A 27,372-nucleotide genomic window follows, 5' to 3' on the forward strand; every position below is an offset into this window, starting at 1 on the left:
GGGCTGCCTCCTTAATCCTCCCAGTCCCAGTCTCAGCCCAAATGCTGGCAGGAGGGGGAAGCTGCCTGCTCGACGCCGGGCGGCACACCTTGCCTTAACTAACACAGACCCTTCGAGCCAGGTTGGCGCAGAGCCTTCAGCCTCGGGAGGCCAGGGTTCGAATCCTGGGGCGAGCCACGCTCTCTCAGCCTCAAACCATCTCGGGAGGAGAAAGTCGGGAAATGCCTTGAAGGCGCAAGGAGGAGGAGGAGGAGGAGGGGCGCGATGGCCAGCTGGGCCAACCTGAGCTGGGAGGAGGGGAACGGCAGCGCTTGGGGGGGAGCCCCTTCGGGGGCCTCTGCCCTTCCTTTCCCTGCTGCCGGGGGCCGCGCCTCCTCCTTCTCGCTGGAGGTGCTGCGCTGGGCGGTGCCCTCGGTCTACCTGGGCATCCTGGGGCTGGGGCTGGTGGGCAATGCCACGCTGCTGCGGGTGCTGGTGGGGCAGAGGGCCTCCCGGAGGAGCGCGCCCAACCTCTTCATCTCCAGCCTGGCGGCCGGGGACCTGCTGCTGCTGCTGACCTGCGTCCCCGTCGAGGCCTCCCGCTTCTTCCTCCAGGGCTGGCTCTTCGGGCGCCTCGGCTGCAAGCTCCTGCCCGCCGTCCAGCTCACCTCCGTCGGCGTCTCCGTCTTCACCCTCACCGCCCTCAGCGCCGACAGGTAAACGGGGCTAGCCTCCGGAGAATCCCAGAGGGCCCTGGTCCAGCCCAGACCCCTTCTGCAATGCAGGAACTCTCCCTCAAAGCAGCCCCCGGGACAGGGGCCGTCCAGCCGGGGTTGGGGGGCTGTGGTTGTTGTGAACTGCCCTCCAGGCCATCCAGACCAGCAGTTCGCAACCCGTGAGTCCCGACTAGTGTTGTGACAAAACAATTTTTGAGCCAGATGCGAATTTTTTTAAAAAAATATTGTTTTCAAAACTCCTTTCAAAAGGTTGTTTTTCCTCTCCCTGTAGGTTTGCTTTGTTTTGTTTTGTTTTTGCAGATTTCTCAAAATGAAAATAAAAGACCAGGGAGGCCAAGATTTGCACTCACCACCTGACGATATGAATGGTGGCTCTGCTTATGCACGATACTCAAATCCTGGCCATCAAATTAAAAACCCAAATTCTTACTTGTTGATCAAGAAGTGCTCATAATGTCTTCTTTTTAAAAAGCTTTCAAAATCTTCAAATGACAGATATTTCTTCTGTTTATTGAATTTTGACACATATTCTTTACATCACTAGTCCCCGACCCCTTTGGGGGTCAAATGACCCTTTCACACAGGTCACCTAAGACCATCAGAAAACACATGTTTTATGGGGCTACAAAGTCGAAATGAACATAGTTTTATGGTTGAGGGTCACCACGACATGAGGAACTGTATTAAAAGAACTGCATGAGGAAGGTTCTAGATACATGGCAACCCTATGGATGAGACATCTCCAAGACCCCCTATCCTCCACTCCTCTGCTCAGATCCTGCAAACGGATACCCATGACTTCCTTACAGAGTCCATCCATCTGGCATGTAGCTTTCCTCTCTTCCTGCTTCCCTCCACACAGGCAGCAAACAAGTTAGGAGACTCACTAGGATCTTAATCTTACAGTGGCAATTGATAGAATTATACTAGAGTTGGAAAAGATCCCCAAGGGCCATCCAGTCCAGCCCCCTTCTGCCATGCAGGAACTCACAATCAAAGCAAGCCTGACAGATGGCTATCCAGCCTCTGTTTGAAGACCTCCAAAGAGAGAGACTCCAAAAAAGAAGAGTCCACCACTGTCAAACAGCCCTTACTCTCAGGAAGTTCCTCCTAATGTTGAGGTGGAATCTCTTTTCCTGGAGCTTGCATCCACTGTTCCAGGTCCTGTTCTCTGGAGCAGCAGAAAACAAGCTGGCTCCATCCTCAGTATGACATCCCTTCAAATATTTAAACAGGGCTATTGTATCACTTCTTAACTATCTCTTCTCCAGGTTAAATGAATCAAATCTTTGAAGGGAGGACAAAACCAGAGAGCAAGGCTGTATCAGCACTCTAGAAAGAACCCCTTGACACCTCCTTGAACAGCCATGGCTCCATGCTGTGGAATTCTGGGGATTGTAATTTGTTGTGGCACCAGAGCTTTCTAACAGAGAAGGCTAACTATCTCATATAACTACAATCCCATAATTTCTATAGCATTGAGCCATGGCAGCCCATGCGTTTTCCAAACTGCATTAATTCTGCAGTGCAGATGCAGCCCATAGTCTCCACCCCACTTTAAGAGCTATGCTATTAGGTGATATTTATCATTCCAACCGGCATAATATTTGGTATCTTAATTAGGGATAGAAAACATTTAGGACAGATGTGAAGACATGGTCTACACTTTTCTCCAAACTGATCATATGAAAACTCCTAGAATTCCATAGCATGGAGGCATGGCAGTTCAAGGGATGTCAAACTGGATTATTTCTGCACTGTGGATGTAGAGACTTAGGATCCTACAAAACACCCCCCAGGAAAACTACCATCAACTCTTGTAAACCACACCAAAGGTTCTTATAATTCCTAGTCCATCCCTCTGGGTCCTTACCTCTGAAGGTTCATGCCTTTGCACTTCCTCGTTTAAGAGTTTTTCTTTGTTTTTAAGAAATTTTCTTTGTTTTTAAGACTAGGGTTAGGTTCTAGGACTCGCCTCCTGATACCAAAATCCATGTAAGTTCAAGTCTGACCAAATGCAATGGCACAGTAAAATGGTGTCCCTTAAATAAAATGGCAAAATCAAGCTTTGCTTATTGATACATTCACACACATGTTTGAATCCATGGCTAAAGAATCCATTGATAAGGAGGGCCAACTGTATAAGATGTCATGGTCATGTGTCACCTATAGGATCCCCCTGGCTTACCTGACACCCTTGAGCTGACTCTGTGACACTGTTTTCTCTGTGTACATTTTGTTTGTTGCATGTAATGTAATGTTGTTGTTGTTGTTGTTGTTGTTGTTGTTGTGTGCCTTCAAGTCCTTTCTGACTTATGGCCAACCCTAAGGTAAACCTATAATGGGCTTTTCTTGGCAAGATTTATTCAGCGTTGGTTTTCAATGGCCTTGCTCTGAGGCTGAGAGAGAGCGTGACTTGCCCAAGGACACCCAGTTGCATGGCCGAGCTGGAAATCGAACCCTAGTCACTCCAGAGTCATTGTTCAACACACAAACCAATACACTATGCTGACTCACAAGAGCAATATACAGGCAAGATAATCATGGAAAAAATAGGCACACAGGTGCAGGCACCTCATGTCAGACAATGTGGCCATTTTCTTTATGTGACAATCGTGAAAGTCAGTCCTAGACTGGCAAATCTAACAAGTCATTTAAAACTCATTTACTTTTACTCTGGTGATCCACCCAAAGGAGCTGAATTTAAGATTGCTGTGTGTCCCTAAAACTCAACACTGAAGTCTCTTAAGAGAGAGAAAGTGCGTGTTAATTGCTTGGGCTAAAGCCACTCATCTGATGTGGAACCTAAGCACACTGGAGCATGCACAGTGCACCTGTTCATTAACCTTGAGTAGAAACTGGTTTTCTGTGGGAATATGCTTAGTTCTAGCAATCCTTGTTCTTAAGATCTTACCTGGTAGCATCTGCTTTTACACACAAAAAGTAGCCCTTCACACATAAAAAGGCACATAATTAATATTTGCAAACCACTTGCCAAAGGAAGAGCACAACAACCAGTTCATAGATGTTTTTATTTAAGCAGATGTTTGATATCATATAGGGTTTTTTATGGAGTAGGTGTTTTAGTCATGCTTTTAACTTTTATATATTTCTATATAATTTTATACTGCTTTCAGATGATTTAACTGTTTTATATTTTATTGTAAATTTTTTTAAAAATGCTTTTGTCTGTGAGCTGCCTTGGGTCCCTTCTGGGAGAAAGGTGGCATACAAATACAGTCATCCCTCCATATTTGTGGCTTTGATATTTGCGAATTTGATTATTCATGGATTACATTAATATGTTCTCTCTAGGACTGTCTAGGTCCTCCAGTGCAACTCTGTGGTCAACTTTAACTAAAAGTTGCACTGAAAGACCATTTGTAGCTACTCCAGTGCCATTCCATGGTCAGTGTATGTTGGACATTGACCACAGAGTTGCACTGGAGGACCTAGAGATTCCTAGAGAGGTGTCCTCTCAGGTAAAAACAGTGTTTTTGTTATTTGCGGTTTTTCCATATTCATGGGGGTCTTGTTCCCCAAAACCTAGCGAATATGGAAGGACAACGGTAAAATCATATAATTAAATTAATATTAAATTTGGAGTGTATCCCATTAGTAAATAAGCTGTCTTATCTCTTCCGGCTTGAATTCAGGATCTGGGATGTTCCTGGATGTTATGATACCTAAATCACCACTTTCTAGCTGGGAAGTCACTGCTCATATGGATCCTGGATCAAATCCTCGCTCAGCCAGCATTTTTTTTGAAGTTGGGGAGCTTCCAACTTCAAAAATTGGCCAGCTGAGCGAGGCTTTGACACAAGATGCATTTGGGCAGCAGCATCCCAGCTAGACAGGCAGTGATTTAGGTATGATAACATCCAGGGGCACCTCGGATTGTGGTTATTAGTCTTGATAGCTGAATGGAACTTCCATATTCAGAAGCAGTATACCTTGGGATATCAGATCTAGGGAGCAAACAGAAATTTAATATTGTCTTCATGATTTCTTGAGGCAAAAGTCTGAATTGTGTCCTCTTTCCCCCATTTCATGTTCAAAAGGGGGAAAGTGAAACAGATCCTGATGAACAACTGACTTTGAAAGAAAGGTCAGAGTTGGGGGAGAATGGCAAAGGTTCAGCAATAGCAGAACAAGAATTTTACTACCCGTGATCCATAAACAGTGTGGACACTCCTTATGTTGTCAAAGCTGGGCCATCTGTAACTGAGGTAGCAAAAAAAGTAGCAAAAAAAAAAAAATAATAAATAAAATTTGGTGACTGCATAGGCACTTTTTTTCTGCTGTTCTAATGCCCAGACATGGGGGGCAGGGGAGACTTAATTTTGGGACTACAACTCTCAGAATCCCCTAGCAACTCCAGTAGTCCTCAAAAGTCTCTTAGTTTTCTTCTTGTCCTAGTCCTTCACTTTAGAAAAGGCACATACCATGTTCTGGCTATACTGTAAAATGTCACTGTGCATTTTCTTGTGGGCTGGCACTATTTACAAAATGGGAATTTTCTTGCCTCTATCCTTCCCTTGTTCTATTAAACATTAAAGGTTACATGGAATGGACTGTTCTGAAGGGGGATGATTCTGCCTGGAGTATATCTGTTTCTCAGAGAGAAAGAAGGGGAAGTGTGTGGCATGAACCGTTTCTCATGTAGGACATCCACCAGTCCTTCAAACCTTCAGCAGAGACAGTAGTAAGCCTGGGTCTAGGACAAGCCACATGGCAAGAAATATGCTGGAATAAGCCATAGAAGGACACTCTGCTATTAGGCAGAACAGGGCATATATCTCAGGCTGCATCTACACTGCAGTGTGACATCACTTTAACTGCTGTGGCTCAATGTTATGGAATTCTGTGAATTCTGTACTTTTGTGAGATATTTAGCCTTCTCTGTCAGAGATCTCTGGTGACACCACAAACTACAGATCCCAGGATACTATAGGATGGAGCCATGGCAGTTAAAGCAATGCCAAACTGCACTAATCCTGCAGTGTATACACAGCTTCAGAGGCTGATGCTGGAAGCCGGTAGCAAGGTGTTGGAGGAGATGTCTGGCTTGGCTTGCCCTCCACCCCTAAACCACATGCCTACCTTCAGGTGAGAGGGAGGATATTCTTCCATTGGCACTGATGAAGAAAGATTCAGCTGCCCCATCTTATCAGCTTCATTACATGGAAAAGAAAAAACAGTGGCGTCAGGTGGCCATAACATGGGTGGAACAACGGTATGGGATTTAGAGTCCAAGGCACTGAACCTACTTTGAGGCTAGCGCTCAGTATCTTGGATTGCTTCTTTAAAGATTAAAACAAGATGTTGGTTTATCTCGATACTGACATGAAAGCCATCAGAAGCCACTGGTGGGAGGGTGTTATCTTGTTGCCTCTGGCAGCAAAATATTTTGGGCCAGGCATTATCTTAATGTTCCCTGGTCTGTGGGCCTCTTGATGTTTCAGACTAGCAGGCAAATGCTGAACCAAGAATATTGGATGTAACCAGTTGTCATGCCCTAACTGTAGGCATAGCTTTAAGAACAGCAATAACAATATAGGCACCTGTACAAACATATGGTGTCAGAGTTGATGGCTGCATTTAAGTATAGCAGGTACAGTGTATACATACATACATACATACATACATACATAGTTACATCTACTCAGGAGAGAGTCCCTTTGATTTCAATGGAATTTACTCCCAGATATATGTGGCCAGGTATGAAGGGCACCCCTTTTTCTACTGTATCATGTATGAATGGAAAATGCACATGAATTGTTAGGGTTTTTTTAAAGCCCCTTCCAGTTCTATCCTTTTCATACAATGAAAAAGAGTGATATACAGGGCAGTCTCATTACATGTATATGGCAGTACTTAAAGTGGTGTCAAACTGCATTATTTCTACAGTGTAGATGCACCCATAGTCAGGCCATTCCTCCACTGCCACTATGCTTCACTGCTTTAAAAGCACTGCTTATATTGTCTTTCAAATAGCGTAACTCCCTAGTCCCTGCACTATAGCTTCTGAAACTTTGCACCTTGCTGTTCTTAGTACCTCTCTCAAATGGCTTCTGCAAAAACACAAGGGGGAAGAAAGGGAAAGCAATCAGTTCTCCACAGATTTTAGGTCGTCACTTCCCCAGAAACCACTGCACCTATGCTACTGAAATTCTGCATGTTTGTTTCTTAAAAGCAACTCTGTGCCATTTGTTATTTGGAGAACAAAAGTACACAAGGAATCTGGAAGAGTAGGTCACTTTTTATTTTTGCAGTTCACTATATACTATAAAGATGTAAATTTCTGATTTTTTTCGTATGAAAATTAGCAGGCTCGATTCCCTGAGAATCGTTAACTATCCCTGCAAAATTCTTCCAGTGGGCAGCTACTGTTCATCTTAGATCATACAAGTCTCTATTCACTGTTTTTCTGGCAGGAGATTCATGAGCTGCCCCTTGTTTGGCAGCAAAAATCCCCCCATGTGCCTATAAATTCCATTCAATTAGGACAAAAAGAGCAAAAGTTATAATCACTCTTAGATTTCCAAGGATAGTCAGTGGGAGGTATGAATGCCAAATCACAGAACTGCACTGAGCCTTTTTGTTACTTGAGGTGGGGTAGCAAATATAAACCTCTCCCCCAGATCAAGATGCACAGTAGTCACAGCCAGTGAAATTAGTGTGTCACATCAAATCCCACAACCACCTCCTCTCATCCTTGGTAGTACAAATACAATGACAACAAAGTAAATAACTAAAAATTTCCTGCCCTTTCATAACATTTTTTGCCAAAACTTGCTGCCTGTGGCAGCTGTCTCTCATTGTATAATGACTGCCAGGGCTGGCTTTGCTACAGGATCCAAATGGAAAAGATCAGTGCACTCCTATGTGTGGTTTCTGAATAACAGAAATGTTCCCCAAAAGGTATAGGATACAGGAAATGGCTCAGACTAATTAATTAGTAAACAAGGAACTGAACAAAATTAATGAGCAAAGGAAAAAAAATCACTTGTAGGATAATTAGGTATGTAATTAAAATGAAAGCTCACAAGAACTAAAATGGTATTTTGCAATTTATTCTGTTTATGACATGTGAATGTCACTTGTTAAATTAAAAGGGCATAGTTTCAAACAGAAACCTAATACCTAATGTATCTAAATATTTTTTCACCATATCATACGAATGTTCTGTAATGTTTTATATATGTTATGAGATGAGTTGAAGCTGCATGTGCATGTGCACACACATACACACTCATGCTTTTAGGAGGTGTTACAAATTTAAAATATTCTAGTTTTTGTGGGTTTTTTGGGCTATGTGGCCATGTTCTAGCAGGGTTTCTTCCTGACGTTTCACCAGCATCTGTGGCTGGCATCCTCGGAGAAAACGTCAGGAAGAAACTCTTGGGATGTTGACTTGGGATGAAATGTTTCCCTTTGTTTTCCAGTCATTATCTTCTCTTTCTGCTCCTTCTCCTTCTTTTGTAATTTTGCAATCCTTGCACTTGCCCTAAGCCTCCTGATACTTTCTTTGCTGCAGCGATGGCATCAGTTTAGCTACAAAATAATCCACAGTATCAGGGCATTTTCACACTAGGAATTAGAAGGCACTGTGTAGCAATTCTGTCTTTTTTTCCTTAATAGTTCCTTTCTGGTAAAAGAGAGGACAGAAGTAGCAGTGGAAAAAAATAAATGATGTTGTATGAAGCCCCTGTAAAATTCAGTGAATACGGCAAAGAGATAATATGAAACCAGGTATTGTTTTGAACCAGCCTTTCTGAGTTTGCTATTAAGGTTTCTTATGTGCTGCATCTGAATTTTGCACACATTTCCTAAACATCAGATCTCTCTCTCTTTCTGAATTAATATTTGTTATTGCTGCAGCAGAGATGCATTATGAGGACTGTGAGGTTCCCTTCCCTTATCCTGTCTGAGCAGGATCAGACCTCTTGAGACCACCTTTTTATCTAACAAACTCGCCACCTCCACCACCCCATGATTTGACTTCTTCCTTTTTTAGTGTCCTGGTGGCACAGTGGTTAAATGCCTGTAATGCAGCCACTTACTAACAAACCATAAGGTTGCAAATTCAATATCAGCCAGGGGCTCAAGCTCAACTCAGGCTTGCATCCTTTTGAGGTTGCTAAAAAGAGTGCCCAGTTTGTTGGGGGCAATCAGCTTACACATTTTAAACCACATAGGGGGTGCTTAAGTGCACTGATAAGCGATATAGAAATGTACTTGCTGTTGTTATTGCTATTGCAATGCAATGGGACATTGCTGGGGATTCCACTGGCACTTTGCCTCTGTTCCCAGTTTTGGTGAAGAATCAGGTCTTGCTGAGCTAAGGCATATGAAAGAGGCAGTGACAGAGTACTTTTAAAGAAAAGGTTTATTCTAAGTAAGGAGATACTATAACAAAATGATATCTCTTACCTGAAGAACTATCTTGTTCTTCAGAGACAGATAGAAAGTATAAATAACAGAGAAGGTAGTTTCAGCCAAATCAAGAAAAGAATCAAAATATCCTAACATGATTTGCTAGTACATCCTCCAAATCTTACAGATCAGATGGGATTTGTAGTCCTTGATGTACATAGGCTAGCTGGGAGCTGGGGCTCCATTGTCCAGATTCCAGTTCTCCATGGTCCATTTTGGGAGATCCCTGAGAAACCCCATCTTGTGGTGCTTTTCATAACCTCTGCTCAGAATTGTCTCAAAATTTTGTGCTTCTGCCAAACTGTCCATCTCATTGGGCAATTGCTATCTTGTCACCACTGTCAAGCTGAGCCTCATTAAAATCTAATTGTATCTCCTCTCACATTTAACCTCTTGTCATTTGGGGAGAAACCTCTGATAAATGGAAAGACTCCCATTTATCAGAAGCATGTTTTGGAGAAGCCAGTTCTGGAACTGTGGTGCATAACACTGGAGGGAGGAAATAATTTTGCTCGGCCTAAAGATGAGGAGACCTAGGATATTATCAGATGAAGCCATGGCTGAGCTGTAGCTGATCTGTCCAGCCATCAGTAACTATTGCACAACTTTTAATTCACAGGTTTTCCCTTTCAATTGCTGCCAATATTGCTGCTGCATCACCAGAATGGTGTGTGATAATGTCTGGGCTTCCAGGTTTTCTTATTTATGCTGCAGTCACAGAGTGCAAATTTGGCATGTCTTATGTTAGTACCTTGACATTATTTACCATCCAGTGTAGACTTCATGGGAACTGAGTGGCCTTTTATGATGAATCATTTAGTATAAGGTTATAATCAACCTGTCCCTTTGCTGGGCTCTGCTGCAAGTCCAGTTAAGCATGCAGACTACTATTCAACCAGACATATGCTTGATAATCCATCTCACAGCAGACATATAGTTAATAGAAACCTAACAACATGAGGCCAGGCTGGGAAGCCTATACAGATTTCATAATAGCTCCTTCAGAATTGTCAGTTTGGTTCACAGGGACTTCCATTCTCATCAACCATATCAGTTTGATCCTGAGTGTTCCAGCTGTAGTGACCCTCACTCCTTTTGGGATGCCAGGGTTGGATTACTAACAAAGAAATGCCCAGTGAGCTAACAACAGGGACCAGCACTTAAGGTGCAACAGGCAAGGATCTTGACATCCATTGCCTAAAGGTGCCAGGTCCAGTTTGGCTAGACATGTTGGTTCCGTGGTGCGGATATATCAGAATATTTGAGATGTTTTTAAGTCTAGTTTTAGTACTCATTTTCAGAATCGCTCCATCCATTTTTGTTTATGGTAATTTCAAATCAGTTAAGCATCAGGAATCCACACTTAAATAGCAGATTGACAAGAACATCCATGAGGGAAGAGTGGTAAGTCTCTTTCTTGTTCTCCTGGTTCTCAGTTTGAGAATTTCTCCACTAGGCATTGGCTCAAGAAGACTCAGACCTATGGAAACTTAGAGAGATCAGGTGGTGAGGGCCATTCGTCTTCCTCTTGCTCCAGATACCAAGAAGAGTTATCTTAGGCCAGCAAGGTGATTTATCTACTTCAGACATCAGCAGGGCTTTTGAGATGGCTGGCTTTTACAGGTGGTGCACATTTTACAGTTCTGTGTTCTCCTCATGGAAAGTGCAGAGTCCATTAGAGGCAGATTGTCAGCCCTAGCCTCTTACGTTAAGGCCCTGGGATTTTCAGAGAGCACAGGTGGTTTTAGTGTTTGTAAAATGGTGGAAGGGTGGTCCAGGGAAAGGTGGATGGTGGTTGATAGGTATGAACCTCTCTCTCTCTGGCTATACGGAGGAGCTTGGGTGGTCTTTGGGCTAGTATCTTCTCACATTATGATGTTTTTCTGTTTCCTGCTGGTTTCCTTATAGATTTATTTTTTTTTTTGGGGGGGGGGCTTTTCACACTCATGAATTAGTGGTGGCATTTAGTGGGCATTAGGGCCTGTATTAGTATTTTGGAGATTAGGGGCTCTAAGGATGGTCTCTTATTCTGCGCTGCAGATAATTTTTTTCTTACCAGATATCAGTTTTGCATGGTTACTGCTAAGACATTGTCTGGTGGCTTGATTTCACATTTATTGTTTCTGAATCAGAACTGCATCAGTAACATCTACAATGGCATAGGCATGAGTGTCATTCAGAAGCTGTTTTTTCACTAATGTTTTTCAGATTCAAGGTTCTGCTTGAAGAGGTTCCATTTTTGATCTGTGGACATAGCATGGTCTATTGGGCAGTGTGTCAGGTGCAAACATACTATTGTGAGTCTCAGCTGGGCCTGACTGACCAAACCACAATCAGGTGGCTGCAGGAGGGGAACATGTGATGACATGGTTTACTTGCTTCATTGTTTGGGGAGCACAAGGGCCTCTGCTGCAAATACTGGTTATTCAACTTGGTGGTAATGACCTTGGTAACTAAAGCGGGATACAGACTGCCCCAAAAGGGCGGTCTGCGTGTGCCTTGTTTTGCTGCATGAGGAAGCTGCAGTGGACAAACCACGTGGCTTCCTTGCACAGCAAAAAGGACCTGCAAAAAGTGGGTTCTTTTTGCAGCGCCATTGTGATGCCACAGTGCACCAATGGCACACTCGTGATGTCACAATGGCGTCGTGACGTGCGGACGCTAAGCGTCCATTGCCTCAAAATGGCGGTACTGGGCGCCGCCATTTTGACGCCCTCATGACATGTGAGGGTCGAGGGGCATCTGGAAGCGCCGCCCCTCGCACGTGACGACGGTGCCCCATTGTGCCCGTCTGTATAGCGTCTAAGACAATCACCTTGGTTTGTTGAAAGGGAAAGTCCTAATGCTTCAGACAATTTGTGACTTTCAAATTGCATACAATGGCCTGGGGTGCATTCTACTATGGTCAGCCATTCTTCCTCACCATGTTTGGAAGGGTCAGGTCAATCTACAGTGTCTGGATAGGGCTCAAAGATAGGCCAATAGAGAAATTAAGAATGCATTGATGAAAAGTTTGGACCCTTTTTTAAAACCACATCCCCATCACTGCAATACAGTCCTTTGGACTGGATCAAAAAGGAGCAGAAATAATCCGGCTCCTGGTGGCAGGCAGCTTGGGACCGTGGTGGTGCCCTGCTTCAGAAGTGGGCCATGCAGTCACCATGGTCCCGGCATGATCATGGGTGAAGCATCCAGAGGCTGCTCTTTGCCACTCGTCTGCTTTGCCCCTAAGTTTGCTATCCATTAGGGCCAAAAAGGGAGCAACCCAGCTATTTGGGTTCTACTTGGGTCTCTGGTGTTTGCCCAGGGGAAGATGAGGATGGGGCCTAGTGGAGACCTACTTCCTCCATTGCTCCCTCACCAGGTTGCTCCCCACTATTGCTTATCACAGAGTTTAAATTAGTTTGATAAGTCATAGGTCAGTATAGTGGCCTTTATTTAACCCATGTTCTTGTGTCTGTTCTCTTTATTTCCATTGTGGATGGCAATGGATATGAGATTGGGAGACTTTTTGGTATGTAGATAGAGAGGATGTAATTATCCTCCCTTGAAAAATGAAATAATAGGGACAGTTCTGTTTCTGCTGCACTTTATACCAGCAATGGATTTAATCTGTTAACCCTAGAAAATATGTTTGACATCAAACCTGTTTGCAATTATGGACTGAGCAGCATTTTGCAGTATCACACAGAGACTTTCTCTCACAGTTTCTCTTTAATCCGTGCATCCGCCTCTGGCTATTTTAGCATGTATGGAGGAAATAAGGAGCATAGTACCATGAAAGTAAAGATATTGTGAGGATAAATGGTTAAGAAACCATCACCACATTGCCCTCTCCTTTCAGTCATTTTGTGCTGGTGAAAAAAACTGATATGTGGATTTGACCTTCTTCACTTGTAATTGTGTCTCTGGGAGATAGAGATTGATCTTGCTTATCTGAGCATGCCTGCCTCAAGAGGAAGCTTCTTGCTTCATTTCTGTGCAATTGGAAATGCTTGTGAACACAGTCAACTATATGAAATGGAGATATTGCGTTTCCACTATATTGCATACCTTCTCTATGGATTCTTTTCAGGAGCATAAAGAAAACTGCCTCATCTATGTAATAGGCCAATGGGAAGAATTAATCGTGGGCTGAGAACAGCTAAAGGCAGTGATTTACATCAGCTCTTGTGAAAGCCATATTTTGAAGCCAGATTTTTATCTTCATGCATATTTTAATAAGGCTAGCTGCAGTATTTGGGCTTAGTATTAGTGTGTTAAGTCTGACCCACACTGAGTTGCAGACCATGGCAAAAGAGAGAGAACAATGAAGAGAGCATCCATGAATGATTTTCTCCCCTCAAGGTGCAACCAGAGCCATTGGCTTTCATAGATCAGTGGTAACAGACATTTATAGCATTGTGAACACAATCTCCACTTTTATTTGCACAACATTTGAGTGAAAGATAGCAACAGGCTCAAACCAGGCTCATGGTTATGTGTTTACTTGAATCCAGGCTTCTGTAGTCATTAGTAGTAGACATTGTTGATTTTCTGTTTCCTTATCTATGCTTGTTTTTTACACAGTGGTTAATGCAGAAATAACTGTGGGTACGTTTAATAACCCTGCATGTGTGAGCACAGTCTTGGATTCAAGCAGGCATTTAATTTTGATAGTATACATGCATGGCACTTCTCTTCCACTGCCACAAATTGGAGCTTTCCTTTCATTGCAAATTGTTTGTGTGTGTGTGTGTGTGTGTGTTGGGACTATTTCAGATTATAAACATGGAAGGCATAATGAGTAATATTTCTAGTCCAGCTCAGCACTGTGGGACTTTATTGTAGCTTTTTAAATGAAAATGATACTAATAATGACAAGAAAGCCTATAATTTAATGGTTCCTTTTCATAATCACTTTGCTAGCACTTTATTATAATTTTACTTGTACACTTTGTAATTTTACCCTTTTCTGTAAACCATCTGTGGAATTGTTTGTCATTGCATATAGCAATAATTAAACACTCAACACTGAAGTGATCCATCTCTTTTACTGACTATAGGAATGAATGCACATGTGATGCATAGGTATCTAACAGTCCCGTTTAAATGAATTAAATCTAAGCACTGTTACTCAATGTAAGAACCAGTGAGTTGGTTAGATGTTCTTGAAAAATAATCATGCGATCATTGTTTTTAAAATGAAAAAGGATATGGAGTGGCCTAACTTTTAAAAAATCTTGTGACATATTAGTAACAGGGGTGTAGCAGTTTGTGGAAAGCAGTCTGAAATTTTGAGGATGATTCACTTTCTCTTTTTTTATCAGGATTTTTCTGGGCAATTTCCTTAGAAATTGCACATATCAGGGGACTTCTGATGGGAAAGATGGTGCTTGGTCATTTGTAAGAGATGGACAGGAAGTTATATGGATTGGTATTAATAAAATCACAATTTGAAATACAATTGTGAATAGATTATGAACATTTAATAGCTAGTATGTATAAATTATTATTGAAAATGGAAATGGAAGATGAACAGGGAAAAGAATGCATGGTGGCGCAGTAGGAGCCCTGGTGGCGCAGTAGGAGCCCTGGTGGCGCAGTGGGTAAATGCCTGTACTACAGCCATTCACTCGAAACCACAAGGTTGCGAGTTCAAGACCAGCAAAAGGGCCCAAGCTTGACTCAGGCTTGCATCCTTCTGAGGTCGCTAAAATGAGTACCCAGACTGTTGGGGGCAAATTAGCTTACTTGCTAATTAGCTTACTTGCTGTTCACCGCTATGATCTTTGGAATAGCGGTATATAAATAAAACAAATTAAATTAATTAATTAATTAAAATGGGTACAAAATATGGGTCATACTGTAGATGGATCAATTGGAGAGAATGTGGATGAAGGCTTTAAAGTTCTATGATATTAAGGAAAAATTTTGCAACACAATGTACCAATGATATCTGACATCACAAAGAGTCTCTAAGATGTATAAAGGAATCACTTACATACACTTGTAAGTGTTACAAAAGGGAAGGAACATTTTATCATATGTGGTGGATCTGTGATAGGGGCTGCTGCCACACTGCAGAAAGAAAGCAGTTTAACACCATTTTAATTTCTGTGGCTTAATACTATGGAATTCTGGGATGTGTATTTTGGTGGGGCAAAATACAGGGTTCTCTGACAGGGAAAGCTAAATATATCTCAAAACTACAGATCCCAGAATCCCATTATATTGTATCAGGCAGTTAAAATTGTGTCAGACTGCATTAATTTTGCAGTGTAGATGCAAGCCAAGGTGAGAAAATATTGGCCCTAGACACACTGTATGATGAAAAACATTTTTAAAATTAAATTTCAGTTAAAACCAAAATAAAATTCTCTTGGGCTTGATGGATGACCAGATGGAAAAGAAACATGGAAGAATAATTTTATATATGCTTACAGCTATTAGAATGTTTTATGTTCAGAAACAGAAAGACATGGCCATTCCATCTGAAGAAGATTGGTTGATAAAATTACATGATTTTGCTGAAATGGAAAAGTTGATGAACTTGATTAAAGGAATGTCATTGAATATTTTTTAAAAAGGGAAAGGAACCGACAGTGGGTTTTTACAAGAAAGCATTGGAGAAAATATACATTTTTGGATTTGTAGAACAGTGGAATGGAATAACACATAGAAGTGTACCTTACATATTTATTTAGAGGAAGTACAATAACTTGATAATTACAGCTGTTAGCTGGCAAGCTGGAAGTAATTTGTTTTCCCTTTTCTGTTGTCTTATGTTATTATATGTAGTTGGTTAGTGTAGTGTGTAGAAGTAGTTAGTCTTAGGTTTGTAGCTGCATGTATGTAGCATTATCTTATGTGCTATTTTATTTTTTGAAAAATATGCATTAATAAAAATTATTTGAAAAATAAAATAAAATTTGCCTTTAGATTAGAAAGTGAACCTGCCATTTATTCAGCCTTCAGCCCTCCCCCCCCACTTCCCCTCCCCCTGGACATTTTCACAAAAACAAACCCTAAACCATGCCCCCTTTGTTTCATCACCATGCCTTTCTTAATTACCAAATCCAACACAAAACTTTGGCTGGGATCAAGCTTTAATTCTGTTATCTTTGGAGGGAAGCCCATTTCATCTTAGGATGCAACAGAAATAGTCAAAATTGCCCTGGTTTGACTAAGGCTTTGAACTTTATCCAGAGTCTATTTTCGAAACCACAGTATATTTCCAATGAGGTTTTCAGCAACAAACAAGTTCATTAGCCCAGGCTCTTTTGCTCATTAAAGTTAGATTAATTTTGAAGTGCATTAATCCGGGACAGTCTCAAGAGCTGTATCCATTCTACACTCAACTGCACAGATGTCAGCAGTCTTGGATTTATGGCAGCTGAGCATCACTCCCTGAAGCATATGAGATATAGGAGTTGGTGTTTTTCTGTCTTTCACAGTGCTCTGCAAAGGGCTGTCTAGATTTAATAGGGGATTTAGATTTACTAAAGGGATTTCCTAATCTAATCAACATCCTTATTGGTTAACATGGTGTTTAATAGAAGGAGAAAATCTCTAGCTTCAAATTCCTGGATACCATTAATCACAGCTGTTTCTAAGAAGCTTCAAAACACTTGACCCTTGAAGACTAAAGACAAATAGTTTTCATTACACTTGCCAGTCTGGAGCTGAAAGTGTGTGTGTGGCCGGCCCATGTCTCTGTAATGTGGAACAGAAATGGATGTCCTTAGGGACCAATTTAAGGATCAGCCAGAGTTATTCTTCATGCAGTGCATTTTCATGCAGGGTTACTAGGAGATGACTCCATTTCACAATCATAATGCAAGTCAAATGTCAGTAGAAGTACTGCTATTGATAATGGGAGAATACAACTTTTGACATCTGTATTTAATTTTAAATGATTCACAGCACAATCCTATAGATGCATGCTTAGTAGGAAGCCTCACTGTCTTGTTTCTGAGTAAGTGAGTAGTATACATAAAATAAAAAACTGTTGCAGCAAAAGCCTGTTTGAAATTTATTGCCTGTGATGTGAAAGCCCTGCAGATATGGAGATATATATTGATATTCTTTTTACAGGCTTTTTGAACAGAAGTACTGAATATGAACTCATACCTGCTTCTTGTTAAGTTTTCTGTCTTCTTTTCTCTTCCTCTTACAGATTGTCTTCTTTGAAAAATAACATTCATCTCTCTCTATATATATACTTTTAGGTACAAGGCAATTGTCAATCCCATGGATATTCAAGCACCCAACACAATCCTGTGGACCTGCATTAAAGTGATTGCCATCTGGGTAATTTCCATTCTGCTAGCAGTTCCTGAAGCAGTATTCTCTGAAGTGGCATACATCAATGATGCAGACAATGTCAGTTTCACAGAATGCATTCGATATCCCTTGAAAGATGATTTGCACCCAATGATCCATTCAGTGATGATACTTCTGGTATACCTCCTCATTCCACTCACCATCATTAGTATTTACTATTTCCATATTGCAAGGACTTTAATTAAGAGTGCACACAATCTTCCAGGAGAATACAGTGAACAAACTAAAAAACAGGTAAGTCACCCCATATATAATTGGAGAACTATTTTAAGAAAGTGAGAGTCTCTGACCTCTCACGTAACTTTAGGTAGGTCAGATGTCGTATCAAAATGTGAATATGATGCTTCCACTAAAATATTCCAACTAATACTCCCCCCCCCCCCATTTGATATCAGGAGGTTTTGTAACTCCACTCAGGCACCAGTATTAAACAGGGCTTTCAAAATAATTTTCTTTGTCACTGTAGTTTGATAAATAGTTCACATCATGTTTAATATGATGTCTGTGACAAAAGGAAAAAAATAGTTCCAAGTTCACCTGACCCCACTTACAGATCTAACCTTTTTAAGTGTGGAATTTTTAAGTGTCTAGCCTTTTTAAGTGTGGAATTATGGGACAAAATGTGTGTTCTCTCTCCTGCCTATTTGTTCTGTGAAAAAAAAAGCTCACTCCTGACTCTGAGTGTGTTTAGCCAGTGAGCCAACTAAGACTGAATGGCAATAGAGTCAAAGAATTAGATATTACCCATTGTCTCTCAATACCTGTTTCTGGTTCCTTCTATCATTGTTACAACTCTGTGGGAAAGTCTAGCTCAGTATTACTTTAAAGTGCCACTTGGAGAGCCATCAACTGCCAATCATGTTCATACCCCACAGTAAGTGCTGGCTGCAAAGAATTTACTTCAACCGGCTGCATACTTGCAAAAACAACAACAACAACAACAAAAAAACCCCTGCAGACGGCTTCAAAGCCTGGATTGTTGTAGAATATCCATGAATTCACCTGTTTCCTTCTCGACTTTCATACTGGCTCTGACATCAGGGCTCAATGGGGAGGGAGCATAGGTGAAGAGAGGAAAGGTAGTGATCATGCATATGTTCATAGAGATGTGGTAGCAAGAACTGAGAGCATGTGAACATTAGCAGGAACCAACTGGCTGCTTTTAGTTTCTTTAAGGAGAAGCAATCAATGGCTAAGAGACAGCAAGAAAAACAATTCCTTTAAGTATACTGAGTGCTGGTTAGCAGGCAGAAGAGAACTTGAAAAGCAAGTTGTTGGTCTCTCTCTCTGTCTCCTCTTCTTCCCGAGTTGGCAACTGGCAATCAAAACTGATTTAATAAAACAGACCAAAACACATTGATTTGAGATTTGTCCAATGGCTGCTGCTGGCCCAATCTTTTCTCTCTCCCTGCTGGTCCTTGGTTGAGGTGCAAGACCAGGGAGTGATCATCCCACTGATTGCTTCAGCCTCAAAACCAACAACACATGCAGGCAGCTCAGGACCTCAGACAGTGAAGGAGCAACCAATCTGAAAGAAGCTTGGAAAGGCTGTAACATTCAGATCCACAAAACAGTGATATTGTTTAATTTGGCCAACCTAAAATGCACAAAACATATCATGCAAGCTTATTTTATTTTATCTATTTCCAGGATTTATATCTCACTTTCTCCCATAGTGGGATTTAAAGCGGGTTACAATACATTTAAAAAAGATAGAGCTAAAACATTGATTACAAAAGTTAAAAAATAATTAAATGCTACTAACATTAAAACATAGATTAAAAACTTCACAGTTAAAAACAGTAAACATTAAAACATCACACCACATTACTCAAATTAAAACAACTCACCAAATGCCTGCCTAAATAAAACTGTCTTCAGCTGCTGGTGGAAAGAACAAGGAGGGGGCCAACCTGACCTCCTGTGGAAGGGAGTTCCACAGTCTGAGAGTATCCATGGAGAAGGCTCTCTCCTGAGTCCTCACCAACTGCATTTGAGAAGGTGGTGGGACTGAGAGAAAGCCTTTTCCTGCTGATCTCAGTGCTTGGGCTGGCTTGTATAGGGAGACATGGTCCTTCAGATAGTCTGGACCTAAGCTTTAAAGGGCTTTAAATGTCAAAACCAGTGCCTTGAATTCTGCCTGGAGATGGACCGGTAGCCAGTGTAACTGTTTCAGCAGGGAAGTGACTTGATCCCTGCTGACAGGCTGTTGATCCTGTTTGATAGTCATTTTCTTAAACCAGAAAACTCCTGGATCTGAAAAGAGCCAAGAGGAGCCCTCCTGGAAGCAGGGATGGACCCAGGATGCGTCTGGGTGGCAGATTAGGCAGCCAAATCTATTTGATAACATCAGGATGCCACCCTTTTAAAGATTTAAACCAGCTAGCGATAAGCCAATTTTACAAGTGAAGTAATCAGCTCCTTAGAATGATCTTGAGAGTAACAGGATTTTGCAACCCCATTTGCATATCAAACATTGTTAGAAAAATGTTACTCATGGGGCAAGGGTGTCACCAGAGAGGTGTGGGGGACCACACCAGGTAACATCTCAGAGACTGGTGAATACCTGACAAGGTACCTCACCATCTGTCCCAAGACCTCTCTGGCCACCACCTTCTGCCAGCCAAGGCACCTCTGCCATGCACCTGCGGTGGTTGCTGGTGAGGGTGAGTTGCTGCTACCACCTGGGAACCTTTTCAGGTCTACCAGGGCTGCTGGTTGGGCCAGAAAATGGCGGTATTGGCAGTATTGACAGCCATAGACTCCTCTCCTAAAAAGGAAAGGCATCCATGGTCACTACTGCTGACATCACTTTTCTTTCCCTCCAGGCCAGCATCCCTACTAGACTCAGAACCTAGTTTACACACTAGTTTTAAGTGTGCAAATTACCCCTGGTCACCACCAAATTCTAGGGCTTCAGACTCAGGGCTGAATGTAAGTATATAACCAAATTGCCAGCCTGCATCTTTGGAGGAGTCTAACCCTGTCAATCACATGTTGAATGTCTGTTCCTGAAACTACCTTTCAGAAGACCAGGAGCACCTTGGTCTTGTTTGGATCAAGCCTCAGTTTGTTCTCTCTTATCCAGTCCAGATGCCATGCACAGGTCTAATGCCAATTTAGTGCATATACAGCTTCCTGGGGTTAGGTCAAAAGGAATAATAGGGATGGATGTCATCAGTATTCTGTATGTAGAGAGATCTTGTTATTTCAGTTAGTCTCAAAGATGCTATAAGATGCTTGTAGATACTGATTCTGTAGACTAACATGGCTATATCTTTGAATTCTGTCAGCATTCTGGTGACAGCTGATCCCAAAACTCTAGACAATTGCCCCTCTTTGTTTCTGCTGTTTGTTAAAAAGCATGGGTGACAAAGCAGAACTCTGAGGGACTTCACAAATCAATGGACAAGGGGCTGAACAAGAATCCTCAAGCACCACTTTCTGGACTTGCTTGTCCAGGAAGGGCTGGAACCACTATTAAACAGTACCTTGAAGTTCCACCAGCAAGGTGGCCCAGAAAGATGCTCTGACTGATGATATTGACAGCCACCAAGAGATCCAGAACAACCAACATGGTCATACTCGCTATTTTCAGTTGTCAAGGTGATAAAAGAGGTCTCCATCCCACAACCAGGCTGTCCAGGAAAGCTGCCAAGACTGCTGATAACGTCTTACACAGCCTAGCAGAGCTTTATAATCAAAACAAAAGGTCTTTGCAAATGCAAGAACCAAAGTATAGTGTCAAAGTACCAATTCAGTATCCAATAGAGAAGGGTCAGGCAATCCAAGGGTCCAGGGTTCCAGAAAGGCAGATTTAGCAAGGCGGTCAAGAGTCCCAGAGAGTCCAGGTCATTTTGTAGTCCAAGAGTCATGGCTTCAGGCCACAAAGTCCAAGGGAGTCAGAGAAACATGCTTTTGCCAGGAAGCTTAGGTAATCTCTGACAAAGGAGCTCAGCATCCTGCACCTGTTTATATTACCCAGTTCCTAATCACAGGTGCTTCCCAATTGCTACATGTTTCTCATAAAGCCTCCTGGACTGGTGAAGGCATGCCCTTTCTGACCTTCACTTGCTAAAGGTAGGTACCTCAGCGTCCTGCTCATCCATATCTTCTGTGCCTGGAATCTCTGTTGGTGGGAGGCTGGGCTGCTGAGTTTCCTGACACAGAACAGGCTCTGCTTGAGCCTAGCTCAGCTTCAGGTTCCACCTCCACCTGGGGCTCAAACTCAGCCTCCTTATCTTCTGAGTCCTCAGCTTGGCTGAGCATGACACAGGCTGAAGCCAGGCTGAAATGTATCTAGATCACCAAGTGAGTTTCTATGGCCATGCGGGAGTTTGTCTAACACTCAAACCATTGCACCATGCTAGCTCTCCCATGATATGTAGAAGCATAACAATTTAACAATATGCAAACTTGACACCCAGATTTGAGGGGCTGGAATGTGCCTAGCTTCAGCCAATGAAAAGCTAACTTATTATAGAGAAGAGAGTGTCATTAAGGGAATATTCCTTCCCAAATGGACCCTTTTCTCAGGGTCAGCTGATAAGGAATTGCCAGATGATCTGATTCTGTATGTTTAGTGATTTTCATTTAATCATACTTCTGTTTCCACAGGGTGGGAAAGGGTGGCCTGTTGGTCACATGTTGCCTCAAGTCTATCCTGAGGCCTCCAAGGACCCCTGCTCCAAAATTATTTAGTTTTACTCAAAATGCCTACTATACCTTCTAGAGGGTATTGAGAAAAATTAATTGTTTTTCAGTTTATGTCCTGCCCTATATTGAAAGATCTTGGGTAACACACTGAAAAGTCTGTTCAAACATTTAAAAAACTTAAAACAATAATAATTCATATTTAAATCTAAAAGGAATATTTTCAATAGAACAATTTAAATGAAGTTGAAAGAGCGTTAACAAAAGTATGTTTACCATTTTGGCTAAAACCATTAGCCCTCAAAGGCTTTGGTGTACTTTCCTAAACCAGGAAGTACACATAAAGTTTTGGTTTACTTCATGATTTGAAACGGCTTTTCCTGGGCACATAAGAGCCACCCATTGCCTTTCATACCCCTAGATGATGCAGGAATATTCTGAATAATATTTTTTAAAAGATGTTTGGAAATCAGATGGGAGAATGACTCTCTAAGATCTAATAAGCAGCTCCCTATAATTTAGAAGGAGATGTGCTGCTTTTTGTTGGGTTGTAGAGATGAGCTCAATCAAACCTTAACTGTAGTTCTTTAAGTAGGGAACTGGCAGTAATTCTGTAGTAATATATGCACACTAATACCTTGTTTACAAAGATGTGTATTGTACCTGAAAATATCTAGATTCAAGATAGTGCCAAAAAAAAAGTTTATTGTGGCTTCTATGCTATTAGCTTTTCTGTTTGCATTTGCATTCATCATAAAGGTGAAAGAAAACACAGTGTTACATATTTTGATCAAGTCTGAACCATACAACAGCTCTGTTTATTGTAACTGATTGCGTTTGCCAACTTCTCATTCTAGATGGAAACTCGAAAGCGACTGGCTAAAATTGTACTAGTCTTTGTTGGGCTTTTTGCTGTGTGCTGGCTGCCTACCCATGTGCTCTACTTGTACCGGTCCTTTAACTACAACAAGATCGACCCATCGCTTGGCCATATGGTTGTTACTTTGGTAGCCCGAGTGCTCAGCTTCTCCAATTCATGTGTAAACCCATTTGCTCTCTATTTTCTTAGTGAGAGCTTCAGGCAGCATTTCAATGGTCAGCTTTGCTGTCGCATTGCGCCTCGACAACGAAGATCTGCTAGTTACATGAACAGCACCTCGGCCATTGGAATGAGCTCTATGGAAAACAATACCAGGAACACTGTTGCTGTGACAACAATCCTGAATGGGAATAACCCCAAACAAGATATACCATTGTGATTGGATTAGTATAACATCTGAACTTGACATGAGTCTGTTTTTGTTGCATGCCTGAACATAGATAATGTATTAGCGTCTTCTAACCCAGGAAGAAGCATTTATTAATTTATTTTCAAATGGATTTGGAAAGAATTAAAGCTATACCTGCTCACTTAGCACCTATTAAGGCAGGGGTAGGCAACCTTTTTGAGCCGGGGGCCGGGTTGCTGTCCCTCAGACAACTGGGGGGCCGAAGCCAAAACATAAATAATTAAATAATTTTTTAAAAAATTAAATATATAAATAAACCAGGACAAATGTAGGACAAAATTTTCAAATGGAAGACACTTTTTTAAAAAAATGGAGGACACGCAAAAAAAATTTGCTGATTTTTTAAAAAAATGTTAATATAAATGCATGTTTCTGAGGCTTCTATAGACAATTGCCCCCCAAAGACCCCGGCGGCAATCGGCGGCAGGACCAGGCTGGGGCCGGTCCCAAGGCCTCGCCGGGCCGCATCCGGCCCGCGGGCCGCAGGTTGCCTACCCCTGTATTAAGGAATTGTTTCTTGTTTGGAACTGATGATCTGGGATGCAGATATACAACTGGCTGCCTTCTAAAATGAAATTGTACTGCTTAAATGACAGTTCAAAGATGGAAACCTTTGAATGGGGTATGACTGAGTAATATAATTTTACAAAATACTGTTTTCTGATTCTAGCAAAGAGGATCTGTACACTCTTGCTAATCTTTATGCACATCAGGGTGCAAATTCATGTTTATCTTGGGTTCACTAACTTTCATAGAGATGTCTGATGAAAATAAATATAATTTATTTATGAAAATAGAAATATGTACATATATAAGATGAAAATTGAGAACACTTCATCCAGGCCACTATCTCTGTACAATAAAGCCTGGTTTGGGTTGAACAAGTGTCTGTGGGTGAAAATAGAGCACCTTCACATCATGTAGGATTTTGCTAGGAGCAACAATTGTGATGTGATATGCTAGCTCTGTTTAGATATTCATGTAGATTTGCCCCCATTCTATAAGAGGTGAAAACAGAGCTACATTCAGGTGTCCTGATTCCTTCTTCATTATGATGGATGGTGAGGACCTGAATCTGTTAACCTACTCTTCACCTGCAGATTCCCCATGCAATTTGGGATCCTGCTTAGAGTTCAACAGTGATGCAACACAGCAAATTGGGCCAGCAAGCATGCCTCTCCAAGTGTAAGTAGGAAGGCTCAATCAAGAGCACAGCCTTAATTTGGTTCAAATCTGTCATCATAAAAGCCATTAAGTGTGATCCACTTCTCCCCAACAATATGCAAATAAAGGCACGACATAAGGGGATGCTAGTTATGTTCAAACTTTATCATGGTTTGCAGCTGATGAAGCAGTTGTTTCGTCTCCCTCAAGGCTGGAATGCCTGACAGCCACAATGAGCTTCATGAGCATGATATATCTCCTCAGATTACACACAATTCACATTGATCTTCATTGAATTTTGCTGTTTAATTTGTATGGGTTGCTTGTTCAAAATGGTTTTATGCCACAGAACTATTGATTTGTTTTACCCTGTTACATTTTTCATAAGGTGAACTTCCTGTGGTGTTTTAATAATATATAACAAATGAAGAATGGTTGCTCCAATCAATGGATGAGTAAGTCTTTAAAGACTCTACACGACACAACTTTTAAAGATGATTTGCAAATTTCATCTAAATAGTAGATAAATAGTAGCCATTGGATACTATGACATCTATATTATATCAGCTGCTTTGGTTGCTAGTGCATTTCTGGCCCCAAATTTCACCAGCTTGTACTGGCCATAAAGCCACAAATGGTTTCAATCCAGACTGCCTGAAGGACCACTAGCCTACCTGCACTCTGATAACAGGACTGGAAGAAACTTCATGGTGGCCCTTTGCTTAAAGACCTTGGCTCCAATTGATATTCAGTAGGGTTCATCATTATACATCTCCAAGTATACTCTAAAAACTTATCATTTCCTTTTGGTTTATAATTGAGCTCGTTTATTGGGTGCCCATCTGCAAATGCAGTTAAGCAATTGAAATTACTAATTTTCAATATATCATTCGTCTCCATTCTTGAAATAAATATTTCATTGGGTTTCACCATGTGAATCTTACATGCCACTTTGGGAAAGTTTTCCCTAAAAGGCGGCCTATAAAAAGTGACCTATAAATCTTCAATAAATAAATAAATAAATAAGCCATAAATGGTAAATAATCTAACCAGGTCTTGTTCTAGTAGTGACTCTCCACACATTTTTGTTTGGCATAAGCTTTCATGGACTACATTCCACTGCATCAGATATAAGGAGCTGTGGTCCATGAAACTGATGCTAAATAAAACTATTTGCTCTTCAGGTACAAAAAGACTCTTTGTTGTATTAGCTGCAATATACTTACAAGACCGGCCCTTCTTAAATTTTCCGTATTTAAAGATTTTTCAAGATCCTTCTCCATCACATGCCATCCCATTTTAAGTAATATTAACCTGCCCTTTTTGACCTTGATTGTTTATCCCCAGAGGTGGTCCCATCTTGTGTTGCCCACAAAGGACCATGGAATGTGGATTCTTCTTCTTCTTCTTCTTCTTCTTCTTCTTCTTCTTCTTCTTCTTCTTCTTCAGTATCCCATGTGAGCTTCCCTCCCATCTTTTCTTGGAAGGGATTAAAAGAACCTCTCTAGACTACATGTTCACTTTGCGATCTTCACTCTTCAGGCACTGTCAGCTTCCTGCTTCCATGCCCCCAACCTCCGGCTGCTTTTGCCCTCTTGGAGGAAAACATATAGTTATGCAAAAAAAAAAAAAAAAAAAAAAAAAAAAAGCTTAGGGTGGGAGATAAATTAATAGAAAGGAATTAGAATGCTGTACTTACAGGGATGACTGGTGGATTCCATGTCAGGGATGTACTAAATTCATTCTGGGTTTTATTCCAGACTTTAAAGGTCTGGAATAAGGTAATGAATTTGATTTGGGGAGAGGGTTCACCACATTCAAGTTCTGAAATAAAATTCAGTGTGGATTTATGGTACAGTTGATATGGAAAGCACCAGCTGTTGTTGGCTCTTAACTGTTTCGTTAACACTGATTTCCATGGAAGATGGATTGCAACATGGGTAAGTTGTTCTACACTGCATGAGCAGGATGACACCAGGGCTGCTCTGCTAGTCCCACCTGACACTGCACCATGTCTCCTCACTATGAGGTGCTCATGGGTGTCTGCAAAGGGGCAGTATCATGTGCAGGTGCCATAACATCATGATAGCACGGAGAAGCTATATGCAAGTGATTACTACATATAAGTAACATTACTACATATAAGCAAGAGCCACCTCTTTGCAGATGGCCATGTCCATTCTGAGGGGGTCGAGCAAATGGCCAATTTGGGTGGGGCTTGTATCACTGGTTAATTACCACTTTGTGAAGGGGACTTTCATTTTGAAAAGCAAAACTGCTTTGTGGTAAAACATAATTTCAACTTTGGGGATGTTAGAAATCCTCTCTGGTGTGCAACTTGCCTTGTAATAGCAGTGTCCCTAAAGGGAAGCAATGATCTCCTTTAATGTGGCTTCAGCTATGTTTATAGGGAATGATTTGTACTTGTTTTCAGACATCTTTCTTACCTCATTCTCTGTGGTATGCACAGCATGAGGTTAGCAACAAACTTTGATCCATGGACAGATTTAGGGTGACAAGGGAAGAGTGAGTTGAGAAAAGGTGTAAACCTCTCTTCTTGGCAGAGGACAAAACAACAGTGAAGCAGCAAGTGATCATGTTGTTTTAGCTCATTTATAGCAACTTGCAGACAGGAAATGAGTACATCTTGAATATATTGCTTTGCAGACCTCTTGTCTGAAGCTTGGCTTGGGCAAAATAATGGCTTTTCCATATAGCTTGATATTTGTCAATTGTTGTTGCCCTGGAGTCCTGTGGAAACTTCTTAAATGTTTTTCTGGTAATGG

General features: G+C 41.5%; 1 protein-coding gene across 2 annotated transcripts; it reads left to right on the forward strand.

The window, feature by feature from the left end:
• Positions 1 to 660: 660 nt before the first annotated feature.
• Positions 661 to 26,225, forward strand: LOC149311049 (neuromedin-B receptor-like). 2 transcript variants are annotated; one of them, XR_016281604.1, is made up of 4 exons: positions 661 to 695; positions 17,366 to 17,714; positions 22,991 to 23,559; positions 23,930 to 26,225. XR_016281604.1 is itself a non-coding variant. In XM_089528454.1 (3 exons), exons 2-3 carry the CDS (start codon positions 17,388 to 17,390, stop codon positions 23,390 to 23,392), a joined length of 729 nt encoding a protein of 242 aa, XP_089384580.1. In that variant the 5' UTR covers positions 661 to 695; positions 17,366 to 17,387; the 3' UTR covers positions 23,393 to 23,720. The 2 variants fall into 2 exon arrangements, 1 of the variants encoding a protein (XP_089384580.1); XM_089528454.1 differs by lacking the exon at positions 23,930 to 26,225 and having other exon boundaries at positions 22,991 to 23,720.
• Positions 26,226 to 27,372: the final 1,147 nt, after the last annotated feature.

The sequence above is a fragment of the Sceloporus occidentalis genome, unplaced genomic scaffold (genome assembly GCF_023333645.1).
Source record: "Sceloporus occidentalis isolate IW3139 unplaced genomic scaffold, rSceOcc1.0.p SCAF_6, whole genome shotgun sequence".
Lineage (NCBI taxonomy): Eukaryota > Metazoa > Chordata > Lepidosauria > Squamata > Phrynosomatidae > Sceloporus > Sceloporus occidentalis.

Excerpts from the sequence above, each read along its gene's own strand:
- LOC149311049 (XM_089528454.1), top strand. The coding sequence starts at position 17,388 with ATGGATATTCAAGCACCCAACACAATCCTGTGGACCTGCATTAAAGTG. Across the intron at positions 17,715-22,990 it reads GTGAACAAACTAAAAAACAG|ATGGAAACTCGAAAGCGACT; the intron begins GTAAGTCACCCC and ends TTCTCATTCTAG.